Source organism: Sphaerodactylus townsendi, linkage group LG10, assembly GCF_021028975.2.
Source record: "Sphaerodactylus townsendi isolate TG3544 linkage group LG10, MPM_Stown_v2.3, whole genome shotgun sequence".
Lineage (NCBI taxonomy): Eukaryota > Metazoa > Chordata > Lepidosauria > Squamata > Sphaerodactylidae > Sphaerodactylus > Sphaerodactylus townsendi.
Genome location: NC_059434.1, coordinates 3,627 through 29,474, shown reverse-complemented (window position 1 = coordinate 29,474; position 25,848 = coordinate 3,627). Strand labels below are relative to the sequence as shown.

Genomic DNA, 25,848 nt, shown 5'->3' with positions numbered 1-25,848 from the left:
ATCTGTTCTGGGGCATTTGTACAGTCTCCAATCCAACTGAGAGCAGAGCTCATGGTCTCAAGGTGTTCCAAGAATCAAACTATAGTATAAACAATTATAGAAAGTCTGACAAACCTGTACCTCTGCATATGACCAATGTCTATAAATCAATATAAGCAGGACCGATTGAAGGGAGTCTCATTAAAGGTTCTGCCTTCGCCTATCGGGATGTGGCATCCTCTGCAACAGCTTAGCTGATTGGAAAACAATCCCTGCTTTGCTATGGAAGCTTGCTGGGTGACCTCATAAGAACATAAGAACTAGCCTGCTGGATCAGACCAGAGTCCATCTAGTCAGCTCTCTGCTACTCGCAGTGGCCCACCAGGTGCCTTTGGGAGCTCATGTGCAGGATGTGAAAGCAATGGCCTGCTGCTGCTGCTGCTGCTGCTCCTGAGCACCTGGTCTGCTAAGGCATTTGCAATCTCAGATCAAGGAGGATCAAGATTGGTAGCCATAGATCGACTTCTCCACCATAAATCCAAGGTCCAAGCCCCTTTTTAAAGCTATCCACCAGGTTAGTGGCCATCACCACCTCCATGTGGCAGCATATTCCAAAACACCAATCACACGTTGCGTGAAGAAGTGTTTTCCTTTTATTAGTCCTAATTCTTCCCCCCCAGCATTTTTCAATGAATGCCCCCTGGTTCTAGTGTATTGTGAGAAAGAGAGAAAAATTTCTCTCTGTCAACATTTTTTTCCTATCCCATGCATAATCTTTATAGAGCTTCAATCCCTATCCCCCCTCAGACGCCTCACTCTCCAAACTAAAGAGTCCCAAACGCTTACTAGCCTCTCCCTCATAAGGGAGGTGCTCCAATCCTTTCCAATCATCCTCAAGGTTGCCCTTCCTTTGCACTTTTTTCTATCTTCGACATCCTTTTTTGGAGATGTAGGCCGACCAGAACTGAACACAGTACTCCAAGTGAGGTGCGCATCCACGGCTTTATATATGGGCATGACAATCCTTGCAGTTCTTGATTATCATCAACTCCTCTTTCCTAATTATCCCCAGCATAGAGTTTGCCTTTTTTCACAGCTGCCATTGCATTGAGTTGACATTCCCATGGAATTATCAACTAAGATGCCTAAATCCCTTTCCTGGTCTGCTGTGGACTGATAGCGCACTGACTCCTTGTGAGTGTGTATGTGAAGCTTGGATTTTGCCGCCTATGTTGCATCACTTTTGCATTTTGCATACATTGAACTGCATTTGCCATTTCTTAGCCCACTCATCTGAATTTATCCAAGGTCCGGCTTTGAGCCTGTTCCGAATCCTTTGCGCGATGTTCCTCACCACCCTACATAATTCTGGTATCATCCATGAAACTTGGCCACCACGCTTACTTCCACCCCTACGCTTCCAGGTTATCATTTATGGAATAAGTTAAAGAGCACTGGTCCCAAAACCTTGGATCCTTGGGGGACACCTTACATCCCTACATCTCTCCATTGTGAGAATTTCCCATCGATTAGTATACTCCACGCCTTTTGTATTTCCTGTTCCTCAACCAGTTTTTTTTAATCCATAGGAGGACTTCCCTCTTATTCCCTTTGATTGCTGAGTTTTCTCAACAGTCTCTGGTGAGGGAACTCTTTGTCAAAGAAGTTTCCTCCTTTGGAAATCCAAGTAGACAATGTCCACTGGTTCCCCCTTATCCACATGCCTGTTTACAACCTCAAAGAACTCTAGTAAGTTTGTAAGACAGGACTTGTTTCCTCTGCAAAAGCCATGCTGACCTCTTCCTCAGCAGCGGAGTCTTAAGCTTTTCTACATGTTTAATAATTTCATCTCTTTAATGATGCAAGATTCACCACTAATTTTACTTCACAGGAACCAGATGTCAAACTGACTGGCTTCAGAATTTCCTGCTGGAGTCCCCCTAGACCTTTCCTTAAAGATTGGTGTGACATTGGCCATCTTCCAGTCTTCAGGGATGGAGGCAGATTTCAGGGATAAGTTGCATATTAATTTTCCTCAGGCCAGTCACACCCTCCCACAGCCTAACCTACCTCACAAGATTGTGGTAAGGATAAAATAGAGAAGATAATGAAGTAAGCTGTTCTGAGTCTCCATTAGGGAGAAACAAAGAAACGAATGGGCAAGAGTGAGAATTTTTAAGCGTTTGTACCTGCAACATTTATGAACCAAGTGGAGATGTGCTTCTTCACATTTATTTCTGCCTCTCTTGCACTTTAAGGCTTGGTTACGCACCTGTGCTCTGAGCTGTGTTGTTGACTTCTGAGAGTTCTGTAACTGCTGCTCCATCTCTTTGAGTACCTGCCTCTGCATCCCAACCTGCTCCTGCAAATATTGGTTCTGGGACTGGGCTTCAGAGAGAGCCTGCTTGGTCTTGCAAGACTCCACTGGCAAAGTTTTGATGATATACTGAGGAGCAAGAACACAGCAACACACCAATATAAAGTTGCAGTGTAAAGGAAAGATATGATATTGGCAAATCACGGGTCATTCTCCCAAACTAATCAACCAGTTTATGAAAATATAAGGATCTCTGTCTAAAGATCTTCTAAGAGTGACTCAAGAGTGATCTCCTAAGGTGACTCAATCAAACCTTCTAGGTAGTGTTAAGTGCTTTACTATATGTGACAATGGCCAAGTGACCACCATGGAGACAGGCAGTCAGAAAGCCTCTGAAAGTTCCCTTTGGAGCTCCCCTGTAGGGCCCCTGGACTGTTCAATAATGTGACTTTGTAAAATTTCCTTTATTGAAAACAGCATCAGGACTGAACATTTAGATTTCAACTGACAGAACTAAGAGTTAAGTGCCAAAACAGCTCCCATTATACCCTCCCTCCCTCCTTCCATCCCACCCCCACATCACTTGTGTTGCCCTACCCTTCCTACCCTGCCTTATGGAATATGATTTTTCATACAAAACTGTATTGGCAGGAGCCAACTTTTCATATTTGTGTGTGTGTGTGTGTGTGTGTGAGAGAGAGTAGCAGAGTGTCCAAAACTAAAAGCAGGCTAAGACAAAAAGTCTATTTGCAAGATTAGATCAGTGAATGAGTTACTCCAGTCAATGGACACTGGAAGCCTCATGGACATGCATCTTATTACCACACCCCGCCAAGCTGCTGTAACACAATAAATCCTGGAGAACTCCTTGATACCAGACGCTGCATTTCCTCTACCTTTAGATACAATCTCCTTAACAAACTATCCCTTCCTGATCCACTTCTAAAGCTCCTCAAGCCAGAATTGTTGAATACATATGGGCAAAGACTTCAAAAGTAGCACTCAAGCATAAGTCATTTAAAGACTCCTGAATTACAATTTTTATCAAAGGAAACAATTGACTCTACTGTCCCAACACTTCTAGAAATAATAGAACTGAGCTTATTGATTAAGCTCCAGCCCAGCCCGCATCCCAGCATGGTAATCCCAAAAAAGATCCAGGAAACTAAGAACTTACTTTCTCCTCACTGCCCTAAAGCTGCGCAAGAAAGGGGTGTAGCTAAAAGAATACCGGTTTCACCCTTGCAGGACTCAGGCTTCTTCACTGGCTATAAACCTCCCTCTTGGTATAGATTTGGTTAATGGAGATCGCGATATACTTAGGTCGTCTCCTTTCAGCTAGGTTCCCATGCTGGCATAGGAATCCTTGCCTTCTTCCAGACTTCTTCAGCTGAACTTAGGTAACGTTTAAGTCCCCCACTCCCCCTCCTACTCTATCATCCAAACCTATCTTTTCCTCCCTGTCTATATCTCTTAGGAACTGTGTGTATGCTTCTCTATGTCTCACTGTATGAATGTTTGCACCAAAAACTTACAAAAATATTTAAATTCAATTTGGTCTCCTTTGTATTCTCTTTGGAACATTTCAAACCATCTTTTTGTAGTTGTTACAAAGATCCTTCCGCTTTCAAGTTTCTCCTCCAAGCACCTCTCGTTGCCAAGCCAAATTATTCCCCATTGCTACTTTAAAAATATTCTGTTAAGCTAGGTAACACCCTGGTCTGCATGGAGGTCAGGGGCATGGCTCTGTCCTGAGGCTTCAAGCCTCTTCCCAAGTAGAGACTCCCAGTTCCTTAGCTGCTGACTATCTTTTTTTTCCAGTTATGGTGATAATTTCAACAAGATACCCATGCGTCTTTGCTAAATATGCAAATTATCAATTATCAATTTGCATATTAAGCAAAGGCTCATGTGTATGTTGTTGAAATGATCACCATAACTGGAAAAGATAGTCCAAGGCAGGACTGGGCCTGCTACAAGAAGGGAGCGGTACCATGCCCCTGACTTCCATGGAGACCAGGGGGTGGGGCTCAGGGGTGGCCCCCCCACCTCCCACCTCCATGCAGGCAAGCCAGAGCTTTTGAAAACCAGCTGATGCAGGGGCGGGGTCGCAGGGGGGCGCCCAGAGAAGGTGTTGTCTCTAGGCGCCATTTCCTATTCATACGCCTCTGCAGAGTCTCATTATTGACCCGTCAAGGGGCATGACACTCAATCTGAATAATTTCCCATCAGAGATCTGGAAATGTTCCCAGAGGGAGCTAGAAGAAAGTATGATCACAGTCCCCACAACTGTCCCATGGCAGGTGTCATATTTAGTTTAGACCTGAGTGTTGTGTTCTGTGGATCTTTTGATAAACTGGCACAGTTAAAACTGAAATTGATTTTACTGATAAGAATTCAAACAAATTACACTGCAAGATCTTTGCCAAAACTAAAGTATTTCATACCAAACTGTCCCAAAAAGGATTACTGCGCCTCCTTCTATGCCCCCTATTACTAGGCAGCATCTGTCACTCTTCACTCATTCACAAACTTGCTCCTTTTCTCAAGGCCACCTCCATAGAGCAGCCAGGTGAACCAAGTCTGGGAAAGGAGTTGCAATTAAGACTACATATTCCTACATAGCAAAGCTCTAACATAAGCATTGTACCACATGCTACAAGCAAGGACAGTCAGGATGCCACAACCTCCAAGCCTCCCCTGAAGACATGAAAAGATCAAACAGCATAACAATAGGTCTTGACACTGAGAAAGCATCACATACAATTCCTTTGCCAACTATTCCAAGGTCCATCTCACCTTGATCTGTTGAGGTTGGGCCGTGAGACTGGCTATTATCTCCTGACTCTCCCGCAGTTTCCGGCAGAGCCTTTCCTCCTCATCTGCTTTCTCTGCTAGACAGTCCTTCAACCGTAGCTCAACCTCAGCCAGCCGACTGGTTTTCTGCTGGACTTCAAGGTCTACCACAGACAAACGGCCTTTCACTTTTTCTGTTTCTTGCTCCAGTTGGGCCAACTTTTCTTGCAATTTCTTATTCTCCTGAGCAGCAAGCATGGAGGAAGAAATGTAACAAATGCAACTGCAGTTGGACAGCCTACAAGCACTCCACTAGAAAGGCTGTGCTTTACCTGGCTGTGCTTACAGTCGACACATTGCATAGGTTGCTTCTTGAACTCTTGCAGCTTTGCCTCACACAACTTCTGCTCTTGTTTTAGGCACAAATTTTCTGCAGCTAGAAGATCTCGATGCTTCTCCAAATCTGTACTACCCTGTGGAAGGTGCAGAAAGTGGACAGAGAGTAGAGGGACCATATGTATCATGTGCAACTCTGCTGTAACCTCAAGTAGTTGCCTAGAGCCCAGTGAAAAATCCCACTGTAAGAATGTACTAACTGAACCCAAAGCAGAGACAATTTGCAGTACTATCCGAAAATGTGGGACAAGCAGCAGTCTTTTCCCAACTCCTGACCCTACTGGTTCCCCTCTGTCAGGCCTAGCTCCCGCTGGGCCTGGCATCCCAGAGAGTAGCCTGGCTCCGCCGGGTCTGGCATTTCCTGCTTCTTGCTGAACGCTTGGGGGTTGGATGGCTCCTTCATTGTTTCGCTTTGTAACTAGTGATTCAGTCCTTATCTCCCATTTCCTGGGACTAAGGGGGAGTCTTTACTGCCCTCTCTCTCTCACTCTTCCTTGTCTTGTGCAAATTGTTTTGGGAAAGGGGGGAGGGGAGAATGCCGAATGAGCAAAAGTTTTCTGATATGTACCAGGGACAGGAGACAGAGCCCCGAACTCTGGCTTCTCGTTCTGGGATACTGACATGGTTCAACAAAAGCTCTTGATACCTTCATGAGTCTCAATTATTGACTGGAGTAACAGACACTTATACCCTCCACAACAGGTAGAAATTGTTTTAATTACTGCCAATATACTTATAAAGAGACCCTCCCTCTCACAAAAATCGTTAGCAATCAGTTGCAAAGAGATTTTAGAGATTATTAAGCAGACAGTTGAAAACCAAAGTTCAGTCTTGCAGTTAGAAATTTCTTCTCAATATCGCTGTGGCTTGGCTCCAGCTAGCCAGGGCAAGTTGCAGGGCCATCGTGTGGGTTAGAGTGAGTTGGACAAAATCACCTTTTTTTGCCAATGCATGAACTAAAATGGCATTAAAGCATCCATAATATGTTTTTACAGCAGAATCTGGAAAATGTACTTCCTAAGTAGGCTGACTAAAAGGCAAATTGATGGTAGGGTAAAAATTGCTCAAAGGTTGGTGAAATTTTTCAACACCTTCTTTCCCATGTGTACAGATGATAAAAATGTAATCAATAAATATTAAATGCAATAGAGGTGTCATTTTATTTATTTACATTAGTTATTGTCTGCCGTTCTCACTGGGGCTCAACATGAATTACACTCAACTAGATGCACCATTCAATAAACAATGAAGCAGGATCTGGTTTGTAGAATCAACCAAAAATCTAAAACACAAAATTGAAGCAAAGGATCATGACACATTAAATTATGCAAGATCACATAGTAGGATCAAACTACCAGCAAATTATAGTATAAACCACAGTACCTAATAATGTGCCCAAGTAACTTGGTGAATCATTTTGTACATTGCCACCCAATGGCGTAGCTATGGAAAATGGAGCCCAGGGCACACTCCAAATTTTCCACACACACCCATGGCCCCCCGTGGCCCACCCCCCCCCCACTTACCTTAGCCGGCAGCCAGGCCTGGAGGGGGTGAGAAGGGAAGGAGGAGGGGCATGGCTGGGTTTGGGCATGATGCTGGCCAGCCTGGTGGGCCATGGGCATGCTCTCCAGAAATGCAGAGACCACACCCATGACCCACCGGGCTGGCCAATGGGTGCAAGCCTCGTCCTGGGTTGTGTGTGCATGGTGCGCCCAGGCCCAGCTATGCCCCTCCTCCTTCCTGGGGCATAGCTGGGCCTGGGCGCGATGTGCGCATTCTGCCCGGGCAGGCCTTCTTCCTGGCAGTGCATGCACATTACACCCAGGCCCAGCCGCACCCCTCGACCTTCCCAGAAGTGTATGTGGAGGGGGGTGATTTTCCGCCACCCCACATGACGCAATGGGGGCCGCCTGGGGAAATGTCCCCACATGTCCCCGTTGCGCTATGCCTATGTTGCTATCCTATTGCCTGGATACAAAAAAATCTTCAGGAATAGTTCCATTCTACATCATTTGCAGAAAGTCAGGTGCATGAGAGCTTTCCTGATTTCCTCAGGCAAACCATTCCACAAGGTGGGGGCTACAACAGAAGAACAGCGTAGGGGCCGTTGTTGATTTTGCCCAGTTGCAAGTTAGCAACTGCAGAAGACCCTGCTCAAATGAGTGAAGTTATCATGGTGGAACAGAAGGGGAGAGGCAATCTGATAGATTGCCTGAGGTGATAGAAGAACTTTGTAACAATAACTTGAACTGAACCTCTACTTTCTTTTGTCTGACCCCCCCCCCCCCCAAAAAAAACCCAACCAATTCATTGTCTGCAACTTCCCTGCCAGCTTACCTCATACTGCCTTAGGACCCATTTGTGGGTATAAATATTTATTCTTTGCCTATTGATAGGAAGTATGTGTTCTGGATCTATGTACACACCCTCACTTGACTGCTGGCACTCTTCTTTTGCTCCTGGAAATGCTGGCCGTTTTCATCCTCAACACTTCTTTCATTGGATGTCCTTCTCTGGAAGACTACCACCAGTCCTATTCTACTTCCACCCTTCCTCTTTCAGTTAGTTTGTATACACCATGTGATTGTGTGCTAAAAAAAATCAAATATTCCTTGCTTCATTAATATTATTCCTTGCTTCCTTTATTATTAATAAAATTCTTGTTAATTATTATAATGGTTTGTTTATTTAAGAGTTCTCATCCAGACAATCCCCTTATATGTAGGATATAGATCTCAGTTAACCCTCTCGCTCTGTCTTTGCAGCTACTTTCCTCAACTAAAAGTGGAGACTGCCTACTTAGGGTTAAACCTGAGTTAATAATTGATTTATAATGTATAATACATACTAAGGATCCACTGATGTGGTCTTTACATGATTTTAGAAGCAAGGATTGAGGGCATGAGTAGTGGACATAGATCCAAGGAATTTGTCAAGATCAATCTTTGAAACTTAGTCAAGGTTGTCCATAAATAGAATTATACATTGGACTTACCATGAAGGCATCACCTCTTCAGTGGGGCGAAGTCATCCAAGCTGCTTAGGTCACGCCTCCAACTGTTCAGGCAGGACTATGCAAATTTCTCCGGGACTGTAGGGAGTTGCCCCTTTTCAGTTATACAAAAACCTTGCTCCACACTCAATTCTAATTGTACACCCCAAACCCCAAATCAATTCTAATTTTACACCCCAACCCCAAATTCTTTATTCATATACACTGGGAAAATGATGGCTTTGCCCCACTGAAGAGAAGACCCCTTCATGGTAAATCCAATACATCATTCTTCAAGAGTGGAGCTCAGTCATCAAAGCTGGCTATATTTCAGAGTTACAAGACTAGGGCAAGAATAACTTCCTTGTAGATCACACTTTAGGAATCTTGTTCCACCACCGGTTGCAAAACTCTTTCCAAATACAGCCTCAATTGACTAGTCCAAATGGTTATGTAATGTCCAAATGGTAAAGTCTTGAGCAAAAAGGGGGGGAAATGGTAAAATGCAGGTTCAAGTTTATCAGGCTTCCAAATTATCAGGAAATCTGAAAAACCCAAATATGTGATTTGGGAAACCTGAAAATATTTGGGTTTCCTGAAAAAAACCAATTCAGCTCTGGTTGAGCCTATGAGGATTTTGCTAAAGTTTGCCTGGGATGGCCGAATGCTGTGGGCATCAGGTTCACCTTCAACTTGGTGCCCACAGCATTTTCCTCTTCCACACACATTTCAGCAAATTTGGTTGGTTCCTTTCAGGAGACTCACACCAGCAGCCCTACAGGAAATGCCCCCACCCAGAGCAAGACCCCTACCACAGTGCCTCCTATTGAAACCTCTACCACAGAGCCATCTGGGCATAATAGAAAGCCCTATTGAAGTCTATGGTGGGAAAAGTAATTTTTCCCACCACAGAACTTGCTGAAGAGTCTGGCAGATTCTGGGGAATGTCTGAGTGTGTAAGCGCTGGCTGCACATTTTTGAAGATAGAGGCACCACTTTCAAGGTGGCTCCAAGAGGTCTTGGGTAATAGCATCCAAGCTTGGTGAGCTTTGCTTCTGGAGTGGGGGGGGGGGGGCAGTTGAGAGAGTTCTGAGAAAACTCAGCCCACAGGCTTTCATGTGCAGGAGCGGGGAAACAAAGTAATAATAAGAAGAAGAGTTTGGATTTATATCCCCCCCGTTCTCTCCTGTAGGAGACTCAAAGGGGCTTACAATCACCTTGCCCTTCCCCCCTCACAACAAACACCCTGTGAGGTGGGTGGGGCTGAGAGAGCTCCGAAAAGCTGTGACTAGCCCAAGGTCACCCAGCTGGCGTGTGTGGGAGTGCACAGGCTAATCTGAATTCCCCAGATAAGCCTCCACAGCTCAAGCAGCAGAGTGGGGGAATCAAACCCGATTCCTCCAGATCAGAGTGCACCTGCTCTTAGCCACTGCTCTTAGCCACTACGCCACTGCCTTTTGGGGGCCCATAAAATTGAACCCCCAGAAGCAAAGGTCTCCAAACCTGGATGTTATTACCAAGAGGCCCTCCTGGAGCCACCTTGAAAGTCTGGTGCCTCTATCTTCAAAAATGTGCAGCCTGCCTACACACTCAGAAATTCCCCATTGGCTACAATGGAGCAAAGTCACTGCAAAACAAAGAATCTTGGGCAAATTTCGTGGGGTGCCTGTAAGGGGTGTAGTTTTAAAGCTAGTGACACCAAAATTTCAGGGTATCATCTGGTAACTATTCTTATGATGCCACCCAAGTTTGGTGAAGTTAGGTTCAGGAGGACCAAAGTTATGGTCCCTCAAATGGGTAGCCCCCATCTCCTGTTAGCTCCCACTGAAAACAATGGGGATGGGGGCATTCCATTTGGGTGTCCATAACGTTGCTTCCCTTGAACCAAACGTAACCAAACTTGGGTGGTATCATCAGGACAGTCTCTGGATGGTACCCTGAAATTTTGGTGCCGCTAGCCTTAAAAATGCGCCCCCTGCAGGCCAAAACGTAAAAAACACTTAAAAAATTTAAAAACACACAAACGACCCTGAATTGGTGGCACCCCCCCCCCACGTGACCAAATGGCGGGTGCCCGGGGACATAGGGTACCCCCTGTCCCTAGGCAGGTACGCCACTGGGTGGCACAATCCCTGGTGTTTTGCCTTGCCTTTTGAAGTTGTCTACACTTTACCCCCCTAAAAATTGGGTATTTTTAAATATAATACCATTAATCAAGGTTAAGAATGGTGATGATTTTAGTATTCATTTTAACAGTACTTTGGGGGGGGGGGTTAATTATTCTTTTCCTTATTTTTTTTTCTGTCTTGCTCAATAAAAATAATCTTTTTTTGCTCAAGAAAAGAAAAGTTTATGCAGGAGTGTGGCCCGGTTTGTTGGCTAATTGTTCCAAGAAAGGAACTTCTCCCTTAATTTTGCAATAGCATCAGTTAGAGGCAGAAAGGTTTCTCTAACGTTATGTGGCACGTCAGTGTTTCTCTATGGCATATCAGTGTTTTCACAGGCAAATCCTTGAAACTGTGTGGTGCAGTGTTTATTGTGGTGCAGCCGTGCAGGGGATAATCTCTCATTAAAACAGGAGTTGCTAGGAGAACTGGTGCTCTCATTTTGTGGCATGAACCTTGCCAGTGGGTATTTGTCACACTTTGCACTCACCAACTCAGAATGAAGTATCTTCATTTCCTGTGCTTGTTCCATGAGGTTTTCCTTCAGACATTCTATCTGTCAACAGAGGTAGATTTAAACAGACCATTTGAACAGGCTTTCACTTGACTAAAATTGGCAGATACCTGAAAAAGTGTTTCTAGATCCCACAGGTAATATTGCTTGTTCCTAAAAACCAATAAAGTGGGGTTGCTTTCCTCCCTCCACTTGTCCAGGGGCTGACACCAAGCCCCCAGTGGCCATCCACTGAGCCGTCCCAACCCACAGATTAGCTCTCAGGTTTGACAGCCCACTTACCCCTTTGCTAGGGCATCCACAGTGGCATGTCTGGGCAGTCCCCACGGGGCTCCGCCTCCCGCTGCCCCAACAAGCATTTCCCTGATGCCCTCTGATGTTCTGCTGGAGCAACTGGCGGCATCTTGGGGGGGGGGGGCGCCTTTTGCACCATTTCCCCGTCTTGTTCTCTGCTGCCATTGCCCCCAAACTCCCACAGATCAGCTGTGAGTTTGTGGTGGTGAGTTGGGGGGGGGGGGAGAAGTCTGCACCAGTGGCATGTGCTGGCTCCAGATAATTTTGGTGATTTAACAATACAAAATGCATAATCTGCAACTTAGAATCTAAAATTGCACTATATATGTTTAATTGCTCTTGGACTTCATATTTTGTATTTATTGATGCCTATTAAAGGTTTATGACTGAATGAATATAAAACTGTACTATCTAGCTACTTTAATTTCAATTTTGCTATCCTGGGTGCCAAGTTACATTTTGAATAAATAAATAAGATTACCCCACTTTCAACTTGTCCCATTATAATGTCCCATTATAATAGATTATATAGATTCCTGCCACAATTCCTATTTTCAGCAGAAATGTCCCATTATAGTGGGCTACGTAGATTCTTGCCACAATTCCTATTTAACTAGCGGGAAATATGAAGATTTGCTAGCAGCCAATCAGTATGCTAACACTATTTAAATAGGATTTTGATTTTTGTGTGAAAAAACCCAGAACAGGGGAAATACAGGGATACCAAAAGTAAGATTTACATGCCTCAAGCTGCTCCCAAAAATAGCGAATACAGGTGTTATCTTGTTATATTACCAGGAGTCTGAGTAGCAAAATACCTGATTTTGCAGGTGCGTGGTCTGAGAATGCTGGCTACTTTCTTGCACAAAAAGTTTCTCTTGGAGAGACAGCAATTCTTGCTGTAGGTGCAACTTTTCCTCCTGCAACTGGGCAAGAGACTCCACCATCTTCTGACCCACCAGAAGCTAATAAGCCCCTGGCAAACTGGTCTGTTTCCTGCTGAAGAGTCTCCCACCTGGGGAAAAAAATATGGTAAGTCCAAGCAGACATCAACCAGTCACACCTATGAATGAGGCAAGGGGGAGAGCAGCATGTAATGAAATAGAAGAACTAAGCCAAGACAAACAGAAAAAAACTGCCAAGCAGGGTCCCAGAAGAGAATATGAACGGAAGAGACAAGATAGACATCAGTCAAGTGCCATAAGTCTGGTGTGAAACTACCAGCTACATCTCCAACCAAAATTTTAGCTAGAGTCCTCAGTCAGCAAAAACCGCATTACACTGCTAGCCCCGAGAACAGGGGTCTGTGATGCTGGAATCAAAGAAAAATTGCTGTTGCAGATAAGATGCAGTTATTGTATGAAAAGGACAATGAAATAAAAAGCTCTACAACACAATAGCACGTACCAAACTTGTCAGGTGAGCTTCAGTAAGAAATTGCACATGCATAATAATAAATACTGATTTAAAAATGTCCTTGTTTGTGGCAATTAACTTTAAACTGTGCAACAGGGGGACAAGTTAAACTGCAGTCTGACAAACATCTTCATATGTAGCCCTCCACAGAAGAAATATTTTACTTGTTGGAGCATTTAGAAAGTATCAAGTTTGCCATCTGTACAAGAGAAGTCTAAATAGTTATGCACAATATGATTCACTTGTATGCTACGACAGCAACAGCTTTCTAAGCCAAGCAACACAAGTACGTTATCTCAGAGATGGCAAAATAAGAAAGAAAACACATCTCCACCTACTGCCAGAGGGAGGCTGGTGAGGAGGATGCAATTCTGGGCTGTATCAATAGGAGTATAGTCTCCAGATCGAGGGATGTAATAGTGCCACCCTTTTCTGCATTGGTCTGATCTCACCTGGAATACTCTATTCAGTTCTGGTCACCAAAATTCAAGGATATTGACAAGCTGGAATGGGTACGGAGGAGGTTGACCAAAATGGTACAAGGTCTGGAATCCACCCCCTAAGAGGAGAGACTTGGCAATCTGAGTATGTTTAGTCTTGAGAAGAGAAGGTTAAGGGGGTGACACGACTGCCATGTTTAACTATTTGAAGGGATGTCATGTTGAAGAGGGAGTGAGCTTGTTTTCTGATGCTCCAGAAATTAGGACAAGGAGTAAAGGATTCAAGGTGCAGGAAAAGAGATTCCATTTAAATTAGGAAGAACTTCCTGATGGTCAGGGCTGTTCGACAGTGGAATATGCTACCTCGGAGAGTGGCAGAGTCTCCTATTTTGGAGATTTTTAAAGAGAGGCTGGATGGCCATCTGTCAGGAGTGCTCTCATTGTATGTTCCTGCATGGCAGGAGGTTGGACTTGATGGCCCTTGTGGTTTCTTCCAACTGTATGATTCTATGATGTAAATGACAACCACACAAACATGGATGTTGATAAATACCACATGGCCTCTGCACCCCAGGTGGAGTTCTTCACCCATTGCATTCCTGTTACCACAAGAAAGAAGAACACAAGACAGAAACTGTGATTTTTATAGTGTCAAAAACACCAGAGACAGTCTGGCAATCTAATACAAACAATATCCTCCCTTCAACCATAGGTTTGTGAAGAAAGGGAGATGGAACAGGAGAATAAAAAGGAATGAGCAACAACAGAATGCTTTCAGGCAAAGGGCTATGAAAAAGCTCTGACAAATGGCACTCCACTGCTTAGGGTAAGTGTTCATTACAGGGAATTACAAGGCCTCTTCTGCTGCCTTCCCTAGCAAAAGTAGGGGGTTTCTGACTGTGTTCAGGCTGCCACTGAGGCAGATGACAGCTTACAATACCTGAAGCTAAATGATGGTCATAGTAGACAGCTGACATTACAGAGTAGGGACTGACCACAATCTACCATTGCTCTGCACCTAAACTGGGATGGGAGCTACAGGATCTGGATTGACCTCTGATTGTACTGTGCTGAAATTCCAGAAGGCTTCCAGCCTGGCCCTATCTGGGTGGCCCCAAAATACAAAAGGTGAGTTCAATGTAACAAAGAAACAACAACAACAAAAATAGTTCTAAACTCACTGCAAATGAATGCAGTGCAGCTATACTGAAACAAAAGACATAGACTGTGAGTGTACAAGTAAACAGTATAAATTGAACACACAAGCATAGAATGAAAGCTCCAATGACAACTGGAGAGGTAAGCTAATACCACAAAGGGTGTATACCATCAATGCAGCTTGCTCACTGAAAATCATACAATCAAGATTGGTGAAACAGACAAAAAAGAAAGTACAACAAGGTGAGCTAGACCCCCAAAGGGTGCAAATAGTCAAACTTGCTCATTCAGTCACTCTCTATATGATATTAAGTAGTCAGAACAAGACAACCAGTACATTCAATCCCATTTCCAGGGAACCACGCTCCTTTAGCTTTGTGTTATGTAGTTGTTACACTGCTGCTGCCTCAATCTGAAGGAACTGTGAGAAATGGATATCACATAGTATTCCAGGAAAAATATACATCAAGTAAGTAATTGATTATCTTATAAACGTATACATAATGGTATACAAGTCCAATAAAATATTATAAAGAAAGATTACATAAATATGTCATGAATATTGCATTTTAAACATTGTATATTGATATAACCAGGTCCATAAATAGACATTGTAAAAACCTCTTATACTCACATCATGAAAGCCAAAAAGTTCCCTCATTGCAGGATTCCCTCCTCCAGGAAGACCCATAGTGTCTGGGTTGGGGTGTTCTTTAGAGTCGTTGGCTAAATATTTAGATTCATTCCTGCAGTTGTGGTTATTGAAAATCCAGAGCTATCTTAAAGACGCTTCAGACTTTATTGCCAAAATAGAGGGGTGCCGGGTGCTAGGAGGGCACCAGGACCCGACTGGCACTTGGTGGATCCTGTGCCAGGTGGGTGCAGGCCAGCTGCTTCTCTCCCTGGCTTCCCTATCAGCAGGGAGGCTGGGGACAGCAGGAGCCAGTCTGAGGCTGCAGCTCAGCAGTGGGTGGCTCAGGCACCCACCTGAGCCACCCACCTCTGAGCAGCTGCCTCCTGAGCTGCCCACCAGGCAGCTGCAGGCCAGCCGCTTCTCTCCCGTCAGCAGGGAGGCCGGGTACTGTGGGAACTGCGGGGCAGGACCCAGGCAGGTGGGGACATGGGGGTGGAAGGGCACCTGGAACAGGTGTTGCCCCCAGGTGCCATTTCCTCCCGATATGCCTCTGCCTTAGATGTAGGTGTGCTATAAACAAATATACCTATCAAGAATTAAGATCAGTTTTTGAAAATATTCTTCATAAGAGGGAAATTCAGGAGCCACCTACTTTTTTTATCTGCTGAAACTGGTAGATATTATATTAGAAAACTATTTTAGGTTTCAAACTGATTTCTAGTTACAAATAAATGGGATTAGTATGGGTAGAGCCATGGTACCAAGTGCAGCTTGCCTCTTTATGGGGCATCTTGAGGACATCTAGATTTGCAATGCACATTTTGGGAGAATATCTTGATCTACAAGAGATTCATTTTTTGGCATCTATTAACGGTCTGGCGTTGAATGTGTTTTATCATCCTTAGGTGGAAGTGATCATGTTCTCCTGGAGTTTGCTGTACAGTGGAAAGGTGATGCTAAGTGTAGTCATACATGCATTCTAGATTTTAAGAAAGCAGATGTCAGTAAGCTTAGGAATCTACTGGTTGCAATCCCATGGTAAAAAATACTAAAAGAGAAAGGAGTGCATAATAGCTGGGAATTTCTCAAAAATTAGATTGTAAGGACACAATTTCAAACAGTTCCAATGAGGAGGAAAAATGATTGGAGTTTTTATGTAGATATCTACATAAAGTGTGTGTAGGTTTTCTGTATACTGTGTGGCCCAATTATGTAGATATCTACATAAAGTGTGTGTAGGTTTTCTGTATACTGTGTGGCCCAATTGTTGGGATGACTAATACATCTAGTTTGCAGATGACTAATACATCTAGAAATGGTAGTTTTCTCTCGTTTTGTTTTTCCATCATAAATTGGATGTTCAGATGGATATTGTTAACATCAAATTTACTACGAGAAAAGAAAACGAGGGAAAATTATCAAAGAAAACAGTAAAAGGCATTGCAGGCTAATTCAGCCGGAAAAATCAGCAATAGCAGAACACACAATAAAGCAAGCTGGACACAGAATGTTATTTGAAAAGAACTACTCTGACAATGTCTGACTACATCAGACTACACAGAGCAGCCATTGGAAATCCACAAGCGCATGGACAATTTCAACAGAAAGGAAGAAACCATGAAAATGGCTACCAGTACTTAAAAACACTAGAGCAGGGGTAGGGAACTATAGAGCTCTCCAGATGTCCAGGGCTACAGTTCCAGCATGGCCTGCAATGTCAGCATGGCCGGTGGCATGCTGGTAGAAACCAGGTTGATGGGGATATGGTCCCAATGGAGAAAACATGAGTTCTTTCACTAGAGGAATCAAGACCAGGGAGTAGGGAACCTACTTTGACTCCTCAGATGTTCAGGAACTACCATTCCCATCAGCCCCTACCAGCATGGCCAATTGGTGGACATGGCCCTCCCCTCCCTTGCATGCCACCTTCCCCTCCACCTTGCATACCTCCCCCCTCTCCACCATTCCATTAAAACCATATCCATCCCTCCACCCCTCCACTCCAGGTGGGTGGGCCAGTCCACATACCATCCCCTCCCTCCCTCCCTTTACCATCCTCTCCCTCCACTCCCTCCTTACATGCCATCCCTCCCTCCTCCCTCTCCCTTTGCATGCTTCCCCTCCCTCCCCGCTTCCCTTGCATGCCTCCCTCCTTCCTCTCATTCATGGTAGGCCATGTCCATCTGTCAAGCCCCTCCCTCCCCACCTCCCTTACATACCACCCCCACTCCCTCCCCTTGCATGCTTCCCCTCTTTCCCCCCCCCTTCCCACTTGCATGCCTCTCCCTCCCTCCCCTTCCACACTTGCATGCTTCCCCTCCCACTCCTCCCTTCTCTTTGCATGCCTCTCCCTCCACCTCCCTCCTTTTCGGGTGGGTGAGCCATGTCCAGATGCCCGGACCCCACCTCTCCCTCCCTCCACTTGCTAACCCTAACCCTCCTCCCTCCCCTCCCTTGCATGCCCTCCCTCCCTCCCTCCCCTTCCCTTGCATGCTTCCCCTCCCTCCCCCCTTCCCTTGTATGCCTCCCCTCCCTCTCCCTCCGCTCGGGTGGGTGGGCCATGTCCAGATGCTGGGCCCCCTCCCTCCCCTCCCTTGCATGCCACCCTCCCTCCCTCCCCTTGCATGCTTCCCCTCACTCCCCCCTTCCCTTGCATGCCTCCCCTCCCTCCCCTTCCCTTGCATGCTTCCCCCCCCCCTCTCCCCTTCCCTTTTGCATGCCTCCCCTCCCTTCCTCTCCTCACTTCCGAGGTGGGTGGAGCCCATGTCCAGATGCTGGAGCCCCTCCCCTCCCCTCCCTTGCATGCCATCCTCCCTCCCTCTCTCCCCCCCCTCTTCCCTTGCATCAGCTTCCTCCCTCCTCCTCCGCTTCCCAGCACATGCCTCCCCCCCCTCTCCCTGGGTGGGCCATGTCCAGATGCACCGGCATTCCCTCCCTCCTCCTCCCTTGCATGCCAGCCCTCCACCACCTCCCCTCCCCTCCCTCCCTCTCCCCCCCCCTTCAGCCTCCCCTGACTTTACCAGTCAATCAGTTTGTGTACCTCCCAGGTGTCCGACCAATCCTCCCAAGCATCCCGCCCAACCACCCAGGCACACCACACAACATCCCAGGAGCCCAATTGGCCATGCTGGTAGGGGCTGATGGGAATTGTGGAGTCCCTAATGAACATCTGAGGAGCGCACTTGAGGTTCCCCTACCCCTGGAAATCAAGACAATGGCTGGGTGAAGACACCACCCAGACACTTTGTGACCTGGATGTCTCTAGGCAGGAAGAAATCAAATTGATTAAAATGCCAGGCAACTACTAAGGAGACGCCCTCACTAATTGATTATGCAACTTCATTGTTACTTACAATGTAAAATGTAAAATGGGTGAATTCCACTCAAAACATGCAAATCACACTTGCTAATTGCACACTTTACACTTAAATGGTTCTTTCTCCCACCCTGGGCACTCCACAGGTATAAATACTCCACTTGCTTTACTACCATCAGATCATCTGAAGATGCCAGCCACAGATGCAGGCGAAACATCAGGAGAAAATGCTACTGGAACACAGCCATATAGCCTGGAAACCCTACGACATCCTACTATTTTTGTAGTTGTTGTTTCCCCATCTGGGTGACACCTAGTCTTCTATCGCTGTTCTTTTATGTTCTCAGGTTGCTCAGCAAACAAATCATGTTCACCCCGCCCCCACCCCGCCCCCCCGCCCCGCATATACCTCTTTAAGTTAGGAATGTGTGTGCATATTATAAATACAGCTGCTGCTTCAGAAAGGGAAACTCTATGCAACTGTACAACAGGAGAACTGTTCTTTGGCTCTGAATCTCCTACTGAGAAAGCTACATTTGTTAAAAGTCTTCTCTTTTTTCCTTTCATGAACATTTTAATTTAACTTCTGTAATAGCAAAAAAATAATTACACTTACTTGTTACTTATGTTCACTTTTGTGCAGGCACACATTGCGTCTGCACATGTGCAGGCCTGCCACCGGAGATTTTTCCCCAAAGTTCTAATACTAAGGGGCACAGCAAGTTGGCAATATCAACTTCTTTTCTCACCAAAGTGGCCAGTTATGGACAAAGCTGACCCCTCTTCCCTCAGTTCCTCCTGAAGCGTTGGAGCTCTGATCCTAATAATCCAATAAGTGCATGCGATGGGGTGGAGGAGGGAGGGAACATGCGCCTGCACAAAAGATCTCAATTAACATCTGTATAGGTAAATGCAACCATTTTCAGCCTTCTGCCCAGTCCCCCATTGGGATTTTTGCAAGGTCCTTACCAGGTAGAAGCTTGTCTCCTTTCTTGCTAGCAGGTCAAGTTACATCACAATGCCAGTCAACAACCCTGTGGCAGCTCTGCAAATCTCCAACAGCATGATCCCCATTGGGGAATGCTGCCAAGGAGGCCCATGTTCTGGTAGAATGGGCACGTATGCATGCGTGTGTGTGTTGTGTATATTCTGTGCACAAGGAAAGTTCCACTATAATGCATGTGCTAGAAAGACAGATAAAAAACAGGGTTGCTCCAGTTTTGTGCCCAACTACTCATCAGCCTTCCTTCATGCCACACTGGAACACTTGAGAGAAAACCATACAGAGCAAGGAGTTGCTCAACCAGCCTCAACATTTTCAAATCAAATCAAGTATGTTTATAAAGCAATTGTGGGGGAAGCCAACTGCACACACTCATCAGAAGCTGAAACCCACATCTTGAAGAAATAGAAAGAAGCACAGCTTCTCCGCTAGAAGCTTCTCATTGCTCCCGGGAAGGGTGATGTATTGCAGACACATGAGAATTTAGTTCCTCCATCTGCCATGTCTAAAAAAGGAGACAGTCTGGACACATTTTCTGTGCAAGGTCTCATATTCTGCATTTCTCAGCCATAAAGAAACCAACAATCTACAACCAACAATTGCCTATAGTGTTTACTTTGGAAAAGAAATAGACCCGTACTGCTGAAAACAAAGCCTATATCAGTTTCAAAGCCTGTAAGTTTCAAAACAGTTTCAGAACAAAGCCTGTAAAAGTTTCAAGTAAATGGCAACTTCTCCAAAAAGTTTCAAGTATACAGCAACATTGAATGAATGGAAACTTGTGGCCTGTGACAATCCCAAGAAAACAGGGAGAGAGGTAGAGCTTCCTCTGAGCCAATACCATTGCAAGATTTCCCCAAGATCATTCATCAGGAATGACCACTGCAGTGTCTGTTCCAAAACTGAATTGGAAGTCAGACTAGACTAGAATAATACCCAGGAAACTCTGGACCTGGCTAGACACACTCTGCTTAAGAACCTTGCCTGAGTATGTAGGATGATCAAAATTAGAGAGAAAGCAGAAGCCTCTAAGTCGCAAGCTGGCAGAGGAATGGGACCTCTGCCCAGTCCTTCTCAGCCATTCTGGCCAGTCACTACAAACACTGAATATGGAGTCCAGCCTCAACAATATAACATCGAGGTTGTAACAAAATACCCTGCAAATTGGTCATGGTGAGATAAATTTGGCCTACTTCAGACACATAGGAATTAACCACAGAACTTTTACAAAATTATAATCCTATTTTATGTGTTAGGTGTGCATATCCATCATGCAGTCAGACAAATGGTACCACAAAGGACCAGATTTAACTGTTCCTTTGTGGTACCATTTGTCTGACTGCATGATCTTAACTAGTCTCTTCCTTTATATCACCAGCTGTGATGTATTACAATGAATTACAGTAAAGTTTCAGTTAAGATCTATAAATCGAACAACCCTGAGAAGTTCTTTAAACCAAACAACCCTCAGTTTCCAAATGATCCTGCGGCCTTGGCAATAGGAAGACAATAATACTTGAATTGACCAATACGTAATACTTTAATACTTTAAAGACCAATGAAGAGAATACTGGAGAAGGCTTGCTCTTAAATGTGACCAAATAAATAAATATTCAAAAATGTGGCTATTCCTAGGGACATTCAAGAAAATCAACGTGGTTTCAAGAAATAAACAAGGCTAAGAACTACCAGATGTAGATCTGGAAGGCATCCTGGCAACAATTGCAACTTTTTGTTGGCTGTGATATTGTTAAGCCATCATGACAACATACTAAGTGGAATGGCCCTTGCCAATCCCTAGAGGAGAAGTGTGGTGGTGACAGGGGATTCACTGCTAAGGGGAACAGAAACAGTGACTTGCAGGCCTGACAAGAGGTCTCAAGAGGGATGCTGTCTCCCTGGGGGAAAGTCCATGATGTCAAAGAGAGGCTTGTCAAGCCCACTGACCATTATCCCTTTTGAGCCACATAGGAACAAATGACACTGCCAGACATAGTTTTTGGGACATCCCAAGGGATTTTGAGGCTCTGGGGAGGAAGATGAGGGATCTGAATGCACAGGTGGTCATTTATTCCCTGTTCCTAATTGAAGGACGTGGTCCAGGGAGAGAAAGAAGAACAGGGGAGGTGAACACGTGGCCTCGCAAGTGGTGCCGCCAGGAACAATCTGGGTTCCCGGACCGAGGTCTGTGGTTGCACGAAGAGGGGCTGCTGGCCAGGGATGGGCTGCACCTCACGCCTGTAGGAAGAAACATCTTTGCCGGGAGGCTCACAAACCTGATCAGAAGAGCTTTAAACTGAGTTATGTGGGGGAGGGAGACAGTATTCAAGCAGGCAGGAGCTCATCAAGTGATAGTGATGAGAGTCCAAAGGTTATAGAGAGAACTGTGAATAGTTATATAAGCTATTAAAAGAACTGCCAGAAGTAATCTCAAAGCCACTTCCTATAATCTTTGAGAATTCCTGTTAGATGGATTTGAAATTCATTGACTGACCAATCCCAAAGGGTGCTCACCAATGGTTCATCTTCATCCTGGAGAGAAGTGACTTGTGGGGTGCCGCAGGGTTCTGCTATTCAATATTTTTATCAATGACTTGGATGATGGAATAGAGGACATGCTAATCAAATTTGCAGATGACACCAAAATTGGAGGGGTAGCTAATTTCCCAGAGGACAGGGTCAGAATTCAAAATGATCTAGACCAGGGGTAGGGAACCTGTGTCTCTCCAGATGTTCAGGAACTACAATTCCCATCAGCCCCTACCAGCATGGCCAATTGGCCATGCTGACAGAGGCTGATAGGAATTGTAGTTCCTGAACATCTGGAGAGACACAGGTTCCCTACCCCTGATCTAGACAGATCAGAGAGCTGGGCCAAAACTAACAGAATGAATTTCAACAGAAATAAATGTAAGCTATTACACTTAGGCAAAAAAAAATGAAATTGGATGACACCTAGTTTGACTAGTACATGTGAAAGGGATTTGAGAGTCTTAGTAGACCACAAAATGAACATGCGGCAGCAGTGTGATGCAGCAGCCATGAAAGGCAATGCAATTCTGGGCTGCATCAACAGCAGTATAGACTGAGGAAAGTAATAATACCACTCTATTCTGCTTTGGTCAGACCTCACCTGGATTACTAAGTCCAGTTCTAGGTACCAAATTCAAAAAGTTATTGACAAGCAGGAACAGGTGCAGAGGAGGGTGACCAAAATAGTAAAAGGTCTGGAATCCGTGCCCTATGAGGAGAGACTTGGGGAGCTGCGTCTGTTTAATCTGAAGAAAAGAAGGCTAAGGGGTGAAATGGTAGTCCTGTTTAACTATTTGAAGGGATGTCACGTTGAAGAGCTAGCAAGCTTGTTTTCAGCTGCTTGAGAGATTAGGACAATGGATTCAAGGAAAAGAGATTCCATCTAAACATCATGAAGAACTTCCTGATGATAAGGGCTGTTCAGCAGTGGAATACACTTCCTCAGAGTCCCCTTTGGAGGTTTTTAGAGGCAGAATGGCCATCTCTTGGGTGTGCTTTGACTGTGTGTTCCTGCATGGCACGGAGTTGGACTGGATGGCCTTGTGGTAAAGCCACCTTTTTTCTTAGGCAGCTTCCCCATTGTCACTTTGTGTCACCAGTCCCAATACACTGTCCTCTATCATCCACTCTCCAGGTTTCCCAGGTTTCTTCCCAAAAATTGATTTGCTGTGACCTTGTTCGCATGCCATATGGAAGGGTCAGTTACACATTTTCTACAACCTTGATTACATCCTTGAGTTTCCGTCTATCAACTTTCGTAAAAAAACCATTCTCACATACTTTTCGTTGGGAATATATTAATAAGGGTACAGACAGTTTTTGTCCAAATTGCTCAGAAAGGACAGACAGGGAAAATGCAAGGCAGATGGAGTAGGGCAGGATGCTACTGTGGATCTGGTGGATGCCACTGTGAACGACAGCAACACTGAACACCATCATCACTATGTGGAAACAACCAAGATGGTGTAGTGGTTACAGTGTCAGATTATAGTCTGGTGACCAGGGTTGGAATCCCCACTTTACCATGGAGGATTACTAGGTGGTGCCGGGCCAGTCACACACTCAGTCTTGGTGTCAATTTCATGATAATGGAAGGATGACATCATTGCATTGTGATTATTAATTTTTAACAATTGAGTGGGTTTGTGGAATGCTGAAGGAACTTTTATTGTAAAATATAAATTAAAAAGTTTCAGCAACAGTAGCATAAAATCCAAAACAAACCAGTAAGTGAACTATACCTAAGCCCAGAAATATACATGAACTTGCCGAGCAATCTGTCTTTTAGCTTTTCTGTTTGTAAAATGGCTGAAGGAGAGGCAGGGTGGCTGCCCAGGGGCACGGCGGAGGACCAGGTGTTTGGCGGAGAGAGAAAGACCATTTCAACATGTTGGTACAACGTGATCAAGGGCTGCTGCTCGGCAGGGGGGGGGGGGGGCGTGTGGGAGCGATGGTTCGCGGAGGCGCCCTGCCCTGCCTGCGCTCCGAGCCGCGCTCCCTTCTGCCATCATCCCGCCGGGTCCGAGGCTCAGCCCGACGCGGAAAGTTCCTTCCAAATCCTGCCGCAGAGGCGGGGTGGAGGAGGCAGGCCTGCGATCTCGCAGAGGCGCCTCGACGCCCCCCCCCGCCCCGCCTCTTTCAGCCCTCAGGTATGCAAGCAGGGGGGCTGCGGACCCCGGCCGGCCCCCGCAGGCAGAGCAGCTTCATGGCACGAGGGTCTGGCCTCGGCCCTCTTGAGGAGCGGGACGGGGCCGCCCGGCGAGACCCAGGGCCTCCGCCAGAAGCCTCCGCCGGCCTGGCCCTGGACCGCCCCCCCCGCGCCCGCCTACCTGCCTACCTGGCCTCCGCTGAGAGGGGCAAGAGCGCCACGGACAGAGGGGGCCCCCCCTCGGCCTGCCAGGCCCCCCGGAACCGCTCCTCCTCCTCCTCCTCCTCCTCCTCCTCGGCGCCGCTCCTCTGCGGCCTCCCTCGCAGCCTCCCGCTCCTCTGCGGCATGTCGGAGGGAATGCCAAGAATGCCGACCTGCCGGTTCCTCGCCTTCTCCCCGGCGGCGGCGGCGGCGGCGGCGAGAGAGAGGCTGGGCGGGGCCGGGCAAGGCTCCGTCGCCGCCCACCCACCCAGCCTGCTGAGCTGCTCCTGCGGCGCCAGAGCGGCGAGCGGGCCGCGGAGGGACTCTGATCCGCCGCCGCACCTCCAGGCAGGCCGCGGACACGGCCGGCCGGCCGGCACTCTCGCCAGGCAGCCGCAGCGGCGCCGCACTCCTGCCACGGCCAGCCCAAGGCCTCCGCCCGCCCTCGGGCACCAGGGAGCGCCGGGCCTCCCGCACGCCCCTCGCGCCGGAAGGGCCCCGGCGTCCCCCTCAGGGAGAGGCCGAGCAGCGCCCCGGGAGCTGGCGAGGCCGGGCCAGGCGGCTTCTTCCGCCTTTCTGGAGGGCGAGGAACCCTCGGAGCCCTCAGACTTTGCCATTCAAGCTCAGCTCAGTGGGCGTCCGGCCTCGATCCTAAGCAGCGCCTCATGATTTTTACACGGGAACGCAACAAAATGGGGGGCGTATTTTAGACCATGGCGTAATCTATGTGTCCAGTGGTGGGCTTCAAATAATTCAACAACTGGTTGGTTCTGGTGGGTTTTCGGGGGGCTGTGTGGCCGTGGTCTGGTGGTTTTCGTTCCTAACGTTTTGCCTGCATCTGTGGCTGGCACCTTCAGAGGTGTATCAGTGTGAAACAGCGTAAACAGTGTGAAGATGCCGGCCACACATGCAGGCGAAACGTTAGGAACAAGATCCACCAGACCACGGCCACACAGCCCCCCGGAAAACCCACCAGAACCAGTTGAATCCGGCTGTGAAAGCCTTCGACTAGACATTGACAACTGGTTGTTTACAAGCACCATTTTAACAAGGATCCTCATGATTTTCGCACTGTCACCCTAAAACCACCCTAAAATCATATCACAGCTCCAGCCCCTAGCCACATGTCTGACCACAACAATCATGCATCACGTGATCCGTGGTGCACCAGTGGTGGAAAAACGTGCTTGAAAAACACAGATCCTCAAGGATCCTCATGATTTTCCACTGCTACCCTAAAACCACCATCCCATCACAGCTGCAGCCCTTAGCCCAGGGGTCGGCAACCTTTAACACCCAAACAGCCATTTGGACCCGTTTTCCATGGAAAAGAAAACACTTGGAGCCGCAAATACTTTTTGACATCCAACTGAACTTCTCCCTCCCCCAAGAAAATGTCTGCCATGGAGGGTGGACTCAACAGCCATATTCCTCACTGAGCATGGCCCCCGCCCTATTCCCAAAAGCCACAGCTTCTGAGAAGCTACCCCCAAATGTCCTGGGATTTGCCCGCTGAGAGTTGGCAACCCATGACAACCATGGC

At 46.5% G+C, this 25,848-nt stretch overlaps 1 protein-coding gene across 1 annotated transcript in view; it reads right to left on the bottom strand.

The window, feature by feature from the left end:
- KIFC3 (kinesin family member C3) overlaps positions 1-24,536 on the bottom strand; it is a 71,699-nt gene extending 47,163 nt beyond the window's left edge. The window contains exons 1-6 of the mRNA XM_048509215.1: positions 24,294-24,536; positions 12,275-12,471; positions 11,139-11,204; positions 5,425-5,565; positions 5,096-5,335; positions 2,252-2,425 (exon numbers count right to left, since the gene is read on the bottom strand). Of these exons, the coding sequence (XP_048365172.1) occupies positions 2,252-2,425; positions 5,096-5,335; positions 5,425-5,565; positions 11,139-11,204; positions 12,275-12,403 (750 nt within the window). The 5' untranslated portion in view covers positions 12,404-12,471; positions 24,294-24,536. The remainder of the gene's footprint in view (positions 1-2,251; positions 2,426-5,095; positions 5,336-5,424; positions 5,566-11,138; positions 11,205-12,274; positions 12,472-24,293) is intronic.
- Positions 24,537-25,848: the final 1,312 nt, after the last annotated feature.